The sequence below is a fragment of the Rosa chinensis genome, chromosome 1 (assembly GCF_002994745.2).
Source record: "Rosa chinensis cultivar Old Blush chromosome 1, RchiOBHm-V2, whole genome shotgun sequence".
Lineage (NCBI taxonomy): Eukaryota > Viridiplantae > Streptophyta > Magnoliopsida > Rosales > Rosaceae > Rosa > Rosa chinensis.
In genome coordinates, this window is record NC_037088.1 from 51,610,868 (window position 1) to 51,620,911 (window position 10,044).

At 44.7% G+C, this 10,044-nt stretch overlaps 1 protein-coding gene across 1 annotated transcript; it reads left to right on the top strand.

Moving 5' to 3' along the window:
• The first annotated feature begins 5,050 nt into the window (after window positions 1-5,050).
• Window positions 5,051-6,755, top strand: LOC112169313. Its single transcript, XM_024306328.1, has 2 exons — window positions 5,051-5,398; window positions 6,468-6,755. The coding sequence occupies exons 1-2, from the start codon at window positions 5,051-5,053 to the stop codon at window positions 6,753-6,755; spliced, it is 636 nt and encodes a 211-aa protein (XP_024162096.1).
• The last annotated feature ends 3,289 nt before the right edge of the window (window positions 6,756-10,044 follow it).

The following is a 10,044-nucleotide window of genomic DNA, read 5'->3' on the forward strand; positions in this document are numbered from 1 at the left end:
TATGAAAAATATGTCAGAGTCTAACAGAACTTACATAAGAAATTTCGGAACAAACCGGATAACCTATTTAAGTCACAACTAAACTCATTAAAATCTAAAGAGACGCTCGCTGAACAACAAGCCTAATCTAGGAAGGATAATCTCGGCTTCCAAGGAAGAAATATTCATCTAATCTAATTTTCCAGGCACACAATTGTGGTATAAATATCAACTAGAAACGTCTTAGAAAAGCATATAGAGAGTAGCCTTGCTTCAAATACTCGAGTCCAGAATGTCTTGTCTTGTTGAAACCCTAAGCATGTACCTCCTCCTTCCCCTTGGGGTCGGAGGTAGTACCTGCTTTAGGCTCTTGAGCATCCAACAACCTTGGCATCAGGTTGGTCTTCTTGCTGTCCAACACTCCATCTTGAGACTTAGGGTTTATCGTAAAATGACTTTTTACATTGTGCAAAAAAGGCCTTTGAAGACCGCATTATAAATTATATTTTTAATTTACGACGTGTAGAAATTTATGGCCTTGAAATAAGCTGAATTTAATTACGACATGCAATGCACCTCGTAAATGATAAATTTACAGGTCGCTTTGCATGCAGTAAATGTCATTTTGATTTAAATATATTTATATATGTATATATATATTAAAATAAAAAATATCAAGAAAATATACCAGAGTTATTGTGATGCCCCGGAAATTCGTATTTATTTTCCGAGGATTTTCTGGAATCTAATTTGTGGTTATTGGACGGTTTCGTGGCTCGTGGATGGAGCAAAAGTGTTTCGGGTGAATAATTATACGAAGAATATGGTTTTAGGGGGGTTGCAAAGGTTGAATTTTTCTTCGTTGGGTTTTTTTTTATAAAATTTCCTTCACAAAAATTGTAGAGCTCGTCGATACGAATTCGTGGACATGTGGAACGGGAAAATCGGAGTTCGTATAAAGAAGTTATGGTCATTGGAAGAAGTTTCCATTTTGGTATAAATAGGGGATTTCCGAAAATATCTTCATAATTTCATTTCCTTTTCCGGAAAGTATTTCTTCTCTCTCAACTGCACATTCAGTACCAAAGTTTTTTGACTGACCCGGCATTTCCGGCGAACTCTGGCGGCGAAACCTTCCAGATCAGATCTCCTCCTTGCTCCGGTCGTCCCTCTGGCATCCTCTAGCGGCGATTCCCACTGTGTACGGTGCTGGAAGACGGCAAAAATTGGTGTATTCGGACCCTGTCGGAAAACGCAGTCGTGGCTTCATGCTTCCTGTTGTGAGTTCGTAGGAGCCTCCTTGATCGATCTGTGGTGGTTGTTTGGATATATTTACGTGGAAGTTGGTTCAACTCGGATTGAACAGTGATTCACAGTTTGTGAGGTAGTTTTCGACCTTTTACGCTTCGATTTTGACTTCGTGCTAGTTATGAAAATGGTTAAACATGCTGAGATGAACAACTTTGATGTTGGGAGTTTTATGAAATATTGAGTTTTGGCCGGTGGCGGTGCACCACCATTTGTGGAGGCGTTCTGGCGGCGTTTTGGCCATATTAGGAACTGTTTCTGGTATTATATATCTTCTACTCGTCGATACGAGTATTTCGATATATAATATGCAATTTTTGGAGTTCGTATGGATTTGTTATGATTTTTACGATTTCATACCAGTTGATTATTCGATCTCTAAGGATCCGAGCTTCCAATCGACTTGTGGTTTGGACATATCGATCGTGGAAGTTTTCTGGAGACTTTGGGAGGTCTCGGAAGTGGTTTCGCCTCAATTGGCGTTACTTTGAGATTTTAGTTTGATTTGGGGATTCGAACTTTATTTAATTGTGATTCGTTGACTGAATTAAGGCTGTACTTCCTTAGGTGCTTTACAGAGGGCGTTCTGTAAGCAGTCTAGTGGTGTGAAGAAGCAGCGGAAGTTTTGAGGTGAGTAATCTCACAAGGTTCATTTACGAACAGAATTACCTTTATCGTTTTGAGAGTTATTGATTTAACTGCAAACTATAGTTGGTATTAGTGGGCATTCCTGAGCACATGACTACGTGTATATATATATATATATATATATATATTTACGTGAAATATATATGTATTTGTGGGTTTTGTTGATTTATGAAAACAATATGCATGAATGATGCTTTTTATTGTTTTGGGTTGTGGCTTTTTGGAAAACAAATGATTGTAGAATTGTTGATTCGATTTGTTTTGAAAAGCGTTGAGATTTGTGTATGAAAACAATATGCATGATTATGCTCATTTATTGCTTTGTGTTATGGCTATTTAGAAAACAATGATTATGGAAATGTTGATTTCGATTGTTTTGAAAAGCGTTGAGATTTGTGTAACATTTTGGGTCCAGTGCGACTCCTTTAATGTTTTGCTCCAAGGGACTGAGAAGTCTGAGGAACGAAAGTCTATGACCTTGGGCAGACAGGTAATCACGTCTTTGGCAGGACGAGTGGTTACGAATTCAGTTAGAGCTCTAGTCTGTCTGCCACAATTGTGATTCATGGGGTAACAGGAATTGGTAATATCTAACTCATAAGATTACGTGTTTTTAGGAAATAAGGTGTGAGTTGCTTCCTTATTAACAGTTTTTAAGGGGGACAAGGTGCAAGTTGTTTTTCTTATTAACGATTTGATAGAAATCAAGGTGTGAGTTGCTTTCTATGGTACGATTGATAGAATTCAAGGTGTGAGTTGCTTTCTATGGTACAATTGATAGAATTCAAGGTGTGAGTTATTTTCTATGTTATATTTGATAGAAATCAAGGTGTGAGTTACTTTCTATGGTACGATTGATAGAATTCAAGGTGTGAGTTGTTTTCTATGTTATATTTGATAGAAACCAAGGAGTGTGTTGCTTTCTATGTTTCGTTTTAAAAGAAACCAAGGTGTAAGTTGCTTTCTATGTTTCGTTTTAAAAGAAACCAAGGTGTAAGTTGCTTTCTTTTATTTCGATTTGAAAGGAAATTAAGGGTGGGTTATTCTCCTTTATTTTGTGTTTTAAGGGATCAAAACTTGAGTTGTTTTCCTTATTTCTGGTGTGAGTTGTGTTGACTGTTTTGAGTTACTCATACGGACTTGCAAAAGCTTACCTGGTTTGTTGTGTGACAACCCGGTGCACCATTCAAACGGTGTTGGGGTTGGGTAGGATAATCAAGGCTGAAGCTAAGATAGCATACTTGCAGCTTAACGGTAGGAAGCCAATGTTGTGACCTTACCGTTATTTGGATTTCCGTTGTAGTAAGCTCTGAGGAGCATTTAAGTTTTATTTTGTTGTTGACAATTTAATTTGTAAGCATATGTAATATATGACTCTGTGGGCAGGTCAATATTGACATAGTAGGTTCAGGGCATTAATATGTGTGTAGTTTAAAGGGAAAAAGTCAGAGTCGGCCCTGAGGGTAGCTACCTGAGGCAGCTGCCTCAGGCCACCAGCTTCTGGGGGGCCTCTGAAGCTTTGAGTTCCAGTATGCTTAGTATAATATATATCAACTTTGCGACTTTGAAACAGGCTGGTTGTGTTAGTGTGGTGGTGATGTGGTCTTTGCTCTATCTTGGTAATTGGGATTGGACTCCTCATGATGACTTTTGAGACTTGAGTGTTTCCTTCTTTTGTTTTACATTTTCAGTTCATTTTTTTCTTTTATAATCTATAAACAGTAACATAATTTTTATTATATACTTTTTTCTTGATATTATTTTTATAATGGAAAAATGATTTTCTATAGCTATTTGAAAAAAAAAATATTTAAACTTCATGTAAGGCCACATTTTATCTATTTGCCTCAGGCCTGTCTGTACAATCTCAGGACCAGCCCTGGAAAAAGTTTACAGGTATTTTGTATTGATGGCTGAGTGATCACGCATATATAATTATGGGATTGTATATCGATTTTTATTTGTGTTAAAAATCAGGGGCTTGACAGTTATTACCTTTATCTTCTCTGTTTTCAAACTGTCAACTTTCTTATGTCCGTACTCGATCTGAATGCAAGGTCAATAGCTAGTCCTGTCTTGGTTTAGACTGGTACAAACATAGTACTCGATCTGAAAGCAAGGTCAGTAGCTAGTCCTGTCTTGGTTTAGACTGAACGCAAGGTCAATAGCTAGTCCTGTCTTGGTTTAGACTGGTACAGATGTAGTACTCGATCTGAACGCAAGGTAGCTACTGGTCTTGGTTTAGACTGGTACAAACGTACAGTTGTACCTACCAGGTGATAAAGTAATTTGGGATTCACATCCAAAACCAAGTTATATTGGGTGATGGTGTGCACATGTGGCCATCACTGAAACCTACCAGGTGATAAAGTAATTTGTGATTCACATCCAAAATCAAGTTATATTGGGTGATGGTGTGCACATGTGGCCATCGCTGAAACCAAACACGTGGATAACCCCACTCTGATATCATGATAAAGTAATCTGGGGTTCGCATCCAAAACCAATTGACAATGGATGGAGTGGCCCAAACCCTTATAAACTCATAAGCAAAGTCCCATTTTTCCAATGTAGGAGTTATATTTATACACATTCTCAACACCAACTAGCTGTCTATATATTTAGGTTTACAATGAGGGGGTGTAAGAAATTATATGAAGCAAAGCACAATCTTGATCGAATCTTAATATCTTGGTATTTGAGGGTTTCTATTCCCATGGAGTTTCTGCTTCCATCTTCTATATGTGATCCAACTACCATCTTAGCATTTTTTTCTCTTTCTGTTCTCTTTCGTATGAATATCAAAATACTTGCATAAAAGAGAACCCCCAAAAGCGGCTGGTGCTGGCCAATACTCGGCCACCTTCCCCTCTTAGGAGGGCCTCAACTGCCCCACATAACCCTAGGGAATATGGCTGACAAGTACGGACCGTTCTTCACTATCAAGCTTGGTGTGCACCGAGCTCTTGTTGTAAGTAGTTGGGATGTGGCCAAAGAATGTCTCACCACTAATGATACAGCTTTTTCCAACAGCCCGAAAGTTTTACACTCAGAGATTATGGGGTACGACTATGCCGTGTTCGGTCTTAGCCCTTACTGACCTTACTGGCGCCAGATGCGAAAGATAACCACGCTGCTGTCGCTGCACATCCTCTCCAACCACAAGTTGGAGTTGCTCAACCACGTCCGTGAATCGGAGCTGAAGGTGTCAACCAAACATATATTTGATATGCGGGAGCAAAAAAAATGTGTCTCAGATAAGGTGCTAGTGGACATGAAGAGGTGGTTTGGAGACTTAACTTTAAATGTCATGTTCAGGATGGTTGTTGGAAAGCGATTTTCTGGGGCTAACTTGGCGCAAGAGAATGAAGAGAACGAATGCTTTCGGAAGGCGTTGAGGGAATTTTTAAGATTTGGGTGGCGAATTTGTAATCTCAGATGCAGTTCCTGTTTGAGCCCAAAAGTAAGTTTGGCGAAATCCTTTAGTGGGTCTGAGCCAGTGGGCCGATACTTGCGGCCCAAAATGGGATTACATGGACTTGGGTTGTGATGCTGCTCATCCCGTGTCTCATAAGGAGATATCATCATTAATTGCATGAAGATTTGAGCGCTCAGAAGGGCGTGAAGATATATTTGCAATTAATACGTGCGTATCCTACTGTTGGTATCCAGCGATCACGTCTAGGATTTTTGGCCTAAAATATAGTATTTCATTCCTATTTGGACAATGAATCTGCAATAGCCTATATATAGAGGCTAAAGACAATACAGATGGATCTCTCTCTCTCTAATCAATCAATCCCAGCGATTACAAAGCCTCCCCGGAGCAAACCCTCAACCTTGTTGAAACCCGTTGACCGCCCGCCAGTCCCAGTCTCCTCGCGAGCCGACTGTCAGCCTCACCAGATCAACCCGGCGACCGTACTTCCAGTCCCAGTCTCCCCAGGAGCCGACTGCGAGCACAACCGCCACTGTTACTTCCAGCGAAGCAAGGGTAACGCCCTCGCACCCAGCGAAGCTAAAGTCACGCTTTAGCGAACCCGTGTTCCTCTCAAACTTCCCAGTGATTGCTCTGCTCAGCTTTCAGGTTGAGTATCGATTCAGTGAACGCAAAGAGACCACAACCGAAGCCCTTACCCGCGTAAGGCAAGAAGTCCTTTTCCGGAAGGTAAGAAAAGAACCCTGTGACTAGGTTAGTGCTCTCCTCGTCCACAGCGCTTGAAGAAGAAGTCAGGTCACGGGACTACCCCAAAGACTGCACCCCGCGGTGCTGGCACGCCTGCGCAACCACTCGCCCAAAAGAGACTGTTTGCACACCAGCTGGTTTTGGAGCCAAACATTTTGGCACGCCCGGTGGGACCTCAAACTAGGGTTTCTTTCTGAACGCAACCATTAGGAAGCCCAGCAATAACCCTTACCAAAAAGGCTATGCTAGCTGCCCAAAGCATAAGACCTCCAGCTACAGACCGCATTCTCGTGCGGACTGTCGTGGTCTATCTGAGGAACAAGTAACGCAACGATTCTCTCTGCAGACTCAATCATCCAGTATGTCAACTTCTCAAGGTGAGAATCGCTTGGCCGCAACTGAAGGTCAGAGCGTCAACACCAATCAGGCCAGCGAGCCTGTCAATCCCTCCACTGACAACACTGTAGTGGAGGAGGAAGAGGCTTTTGTTTCGAAGCCTATCCCGGAAGGAGCAACCATCGATGAGACTATTGCGATCCTTATGGAGAATGTCGAGAACCATCGCAAGAAGATGGACGCGGATCTCGCCAGAGAAACTGCAAAATCAGAAAGGCTCCTCCGCGAGTTTGAGTAGCGCATGACTCTCTATGCGGAGAACACCAAGCAGCAGGTCACACAGACAGAGGGCGCCTTGAAAGCGCAAGCTATAACTATCGCTGCCGCACAAGATGAGCGCCATAAGACAATTCTGAACGCTATAGCGGATCATTCCAAGCAAACCGCATCAAACATAGCCGATCTCCGCAAGGATGGGGCCAACTTGGCAACTGAAGTGGCTATGCAGAGAGCCGAATTAAACCATGCGAAGGAGGTGATGCACACAGCTTTAGGAGACCCTAATACTATCCTTGGTTCTCTTGGCCAGCCGTCCGGTTCAGGCAAGTACGTGCCACCAAATCAGCGCGACAAGGCCAACCAGAACGTCGGGTCTTCGTCGAGGATGGCTGCTGCTACTCCATCGAAGAACAAGGAGCAGGCCTTGGTTATTCCTGGCAGCAAGGAAAAGGCTGCTTCATCAAGTGGACAAACCGCCAAGAAGCATCAAGCCTCGAAGGGTATAGGAGCCGCGTCAGAGCCTACGACTTTCATCCAGTACGACAGTGACGGAGCGGAAATAGTATATCAAGAACTGCCAGGAAGCTATTATGCGCTCGACCAAACTGGCACTCCGATCAAGATAACCGCCCTGTCAAAGGAAGAAATTATTCCTGCAGTGACTCTCCAGCCAAAAGCGGCTACCCGCACTGTACATGGCGGGGAAGGATCAACAATAGTAAACCAGGTAGCCCCTGAACAAACTGTTCACAAAGCTGCGATGATACCCCTCCGCCTCCGGGTCCGGATTACGTGAGACGGGACGAGGTAGAGGAGATGATCAGATTGGCAAACCCTAGGGCCCAGCCAGATGGAGTGTACGAAGGACCTTTCCCGCCAAACATCATGCTCGCACCTTTCCCTCGAGGTTATAAGAACATTATTTTTACTACTTTTTCAGGGGAAGACACGGAAGATGCGGCCACTCATTTGGCCAGATTTAGGGTGCAATGCAGCCAATATCAGAATGATGACGTCCTCAAGTGCAGGATATTTGGCACCTCCCTATCCGGCGCTGCCTTCAGATGGTTCTCTAAACTTAGGCCAGGGACAGTGACGGATTGGCCAGCGATGGAACTACTTTTCCGGGCAACTTTTGGGAATATTGAGCCTGAAGTAGATCTGGCCTCTCTTACTCAGATGGCCCAACAGCCTACAGAATCAGCAGTCTCTTATCTCCAGCGCTTTCAAATCCAGAAAGCCAAACTGAACGTCATTCTGCCCGAGAGGGAGTTGGTCAAGTTGGCGGTTAAAGGCTTGGAACCCAGGCAAAGAAAGAAGCAGCATGGCAGCATGATACAGTCGATGGGGGAACTCATCACAGAGGTAGGCAGTTTTGAGCATCTCCTTCGAGAGACAGATGCAAGGAAGAATGCTTCTAAAGGAACGTATGTGCCCGGTAAACACCGTACGGTAGCGGCCCTGAGCTACCAGCCGACCACTTACGACCCTTATTATCATCGCGGTACCCCAGAGGTGAGCCAAGACGATGAAGAAGATGAGGATAATGATATAGCAGCCTATGAACTGACTGGGAAGAAAAGCTCGTCTTTGAAACAGTTGAAGATTGCCAAGGAGCCTGTCAAGCTCAAGTCAATGGCCTTCACTAAGCCGGAGTTCGCGACATATACCTACGACGCCAACAAAGCGCACGAGATTCTCGACGAAATGATTGCTGCGAAGATGGTGAAGACTGATTTTGGGCCGTTTCCGCAGCCGGAGCAGTTGAAAGGAAAGAAATACTGCAAGTTCCATAACCTGTGGAACCACAACACTGCGGACTGCGTAAAGCTCAAGGACCAAATTCAGGTATGGCTTAATAACGGTAACTTGCAGGTCGAAGCTCCAGTCACCGTGACGGCACTCGTGGATGTGGACCCCTTCCTTGACACTGGGGTCAACATGGTCAACGTAGACTGGAACAGAAAGCAGCAACGGAGACCAACACTGGATTTGGCCACGAGCGAACAGGGTTCTAAATCCACCGCAGGTGAGGCATCTGTTAAGGATAGAATTGCGACAACCAACCAGGCCTCTCCCGTGGTTCTGTGTTCGCGATGTAAAGAGGAATGTGGTATCCAAATGCCGCATGAGGAAGTCGAGCAGACGTTTCGCTTTGGTTCCCTGCCACCAGTCAAGTGGGCCTCCCCGTCGCGGAACTATCAGCCTACCAGCCCGAGGGAACGGGAGAAATTGACACCACCACCTCCTAGAGACTCCAATTTATTCATGAAATTAAAAGCAACCGCGGAAGAACCAGAGCGGGAAAAGGTCAGAAGCGGCTGCAAAGATGTTTTGACCAAGCCCTATATACCACCTGCAGCAGCTAATCCCATCAAAGAAGGCAGATGGTACACCAGGGAAAAGGGGAAGGCAGTGGAGATTAGCCCGTCCAGGAAGAGAAAGCTACAGCGCAGGTTCGGTGAAGCCAAGCGCACTCTAGAGGCCTTAGACCAAGGCCTAATCAAACCCTCCCAATTGGTCAAGTCGCCTGAACGATACCAGAAAGAGATGGAGGCACTGGCCGCTAAACCACTGAGACCTCTCCGCGGTCTTGACAAACAAACAGATTCGCTAACGGGGGCTTCAAAGCCCAGTGTGTTTTGCAGGATTACTAAAGAGCTCTCACCGCTGCCTACCCAAAGGAATAGCTCGCCAAATCAGCGACCGCATATCAGGCGCAGACTCTCCCATGAAGCACCGACGGTCAAGGCTTCAGTCTTCGACAGGCTGGGGGGCAAGGACAAAGTGGTTAGCACCTTGCAATGGCGACCTAAGAAAGTCCAAAGTATGGTCATTTCCGCCCCAAAAGAATGTAGGGAACCGGAAAACCCTAAGCCGTTGGTAGGTGAGCAAGAACTCGAGTCACAAGGGCCTGAACACTGTCAGGTAAAAGGCCTTACAGAAGAATCGCTAGTAGATCACTTGGCTCGGCAGTTCCAGACTGATATCCCGTTGGAAGAACCCAAGATTGCTCTGGATGTCAACGTGGAGGGGACTGAGTCAGATAATGTTTCTTGCAACATGGTTTACGTGCTCCCCGCGCGATATGCCTTGCCGGTCGCTGCTCAGGATTGCGTGGAGACAGAAGAAGAGGGTGCGCAACCATTGCAGGTCACCTCAGCAGCCGCAACACCGTTAGAGAGCGGGGCCTTACCAGAACCAGCGGGGGTTCCAGACAAGGGGTCACTTATGCACTTCTCTAAGCCAACACCAGCCATGGTCCAACACATGCGGCCGCTATACATTACAGCAGACATCGGTGGTAT

Bases quoted from the DNA above. Each gene is read 5' to 3' on its own strand.
- LOC112169313 (XM_024306328.1), top strand. From the start codon at position 5,051: ATGCGAAAGATAACCACGCTGCTGTCGCTGCACATCCTCTCCAACCAC. The intron at 5,399-6,467 runs GTAAGTTTGGCG...TTCTCTCTGCAG, and splicing joins GTTCCTGTTTGAGCCCAAAA to ACTCAATCATCCAGTATGTC.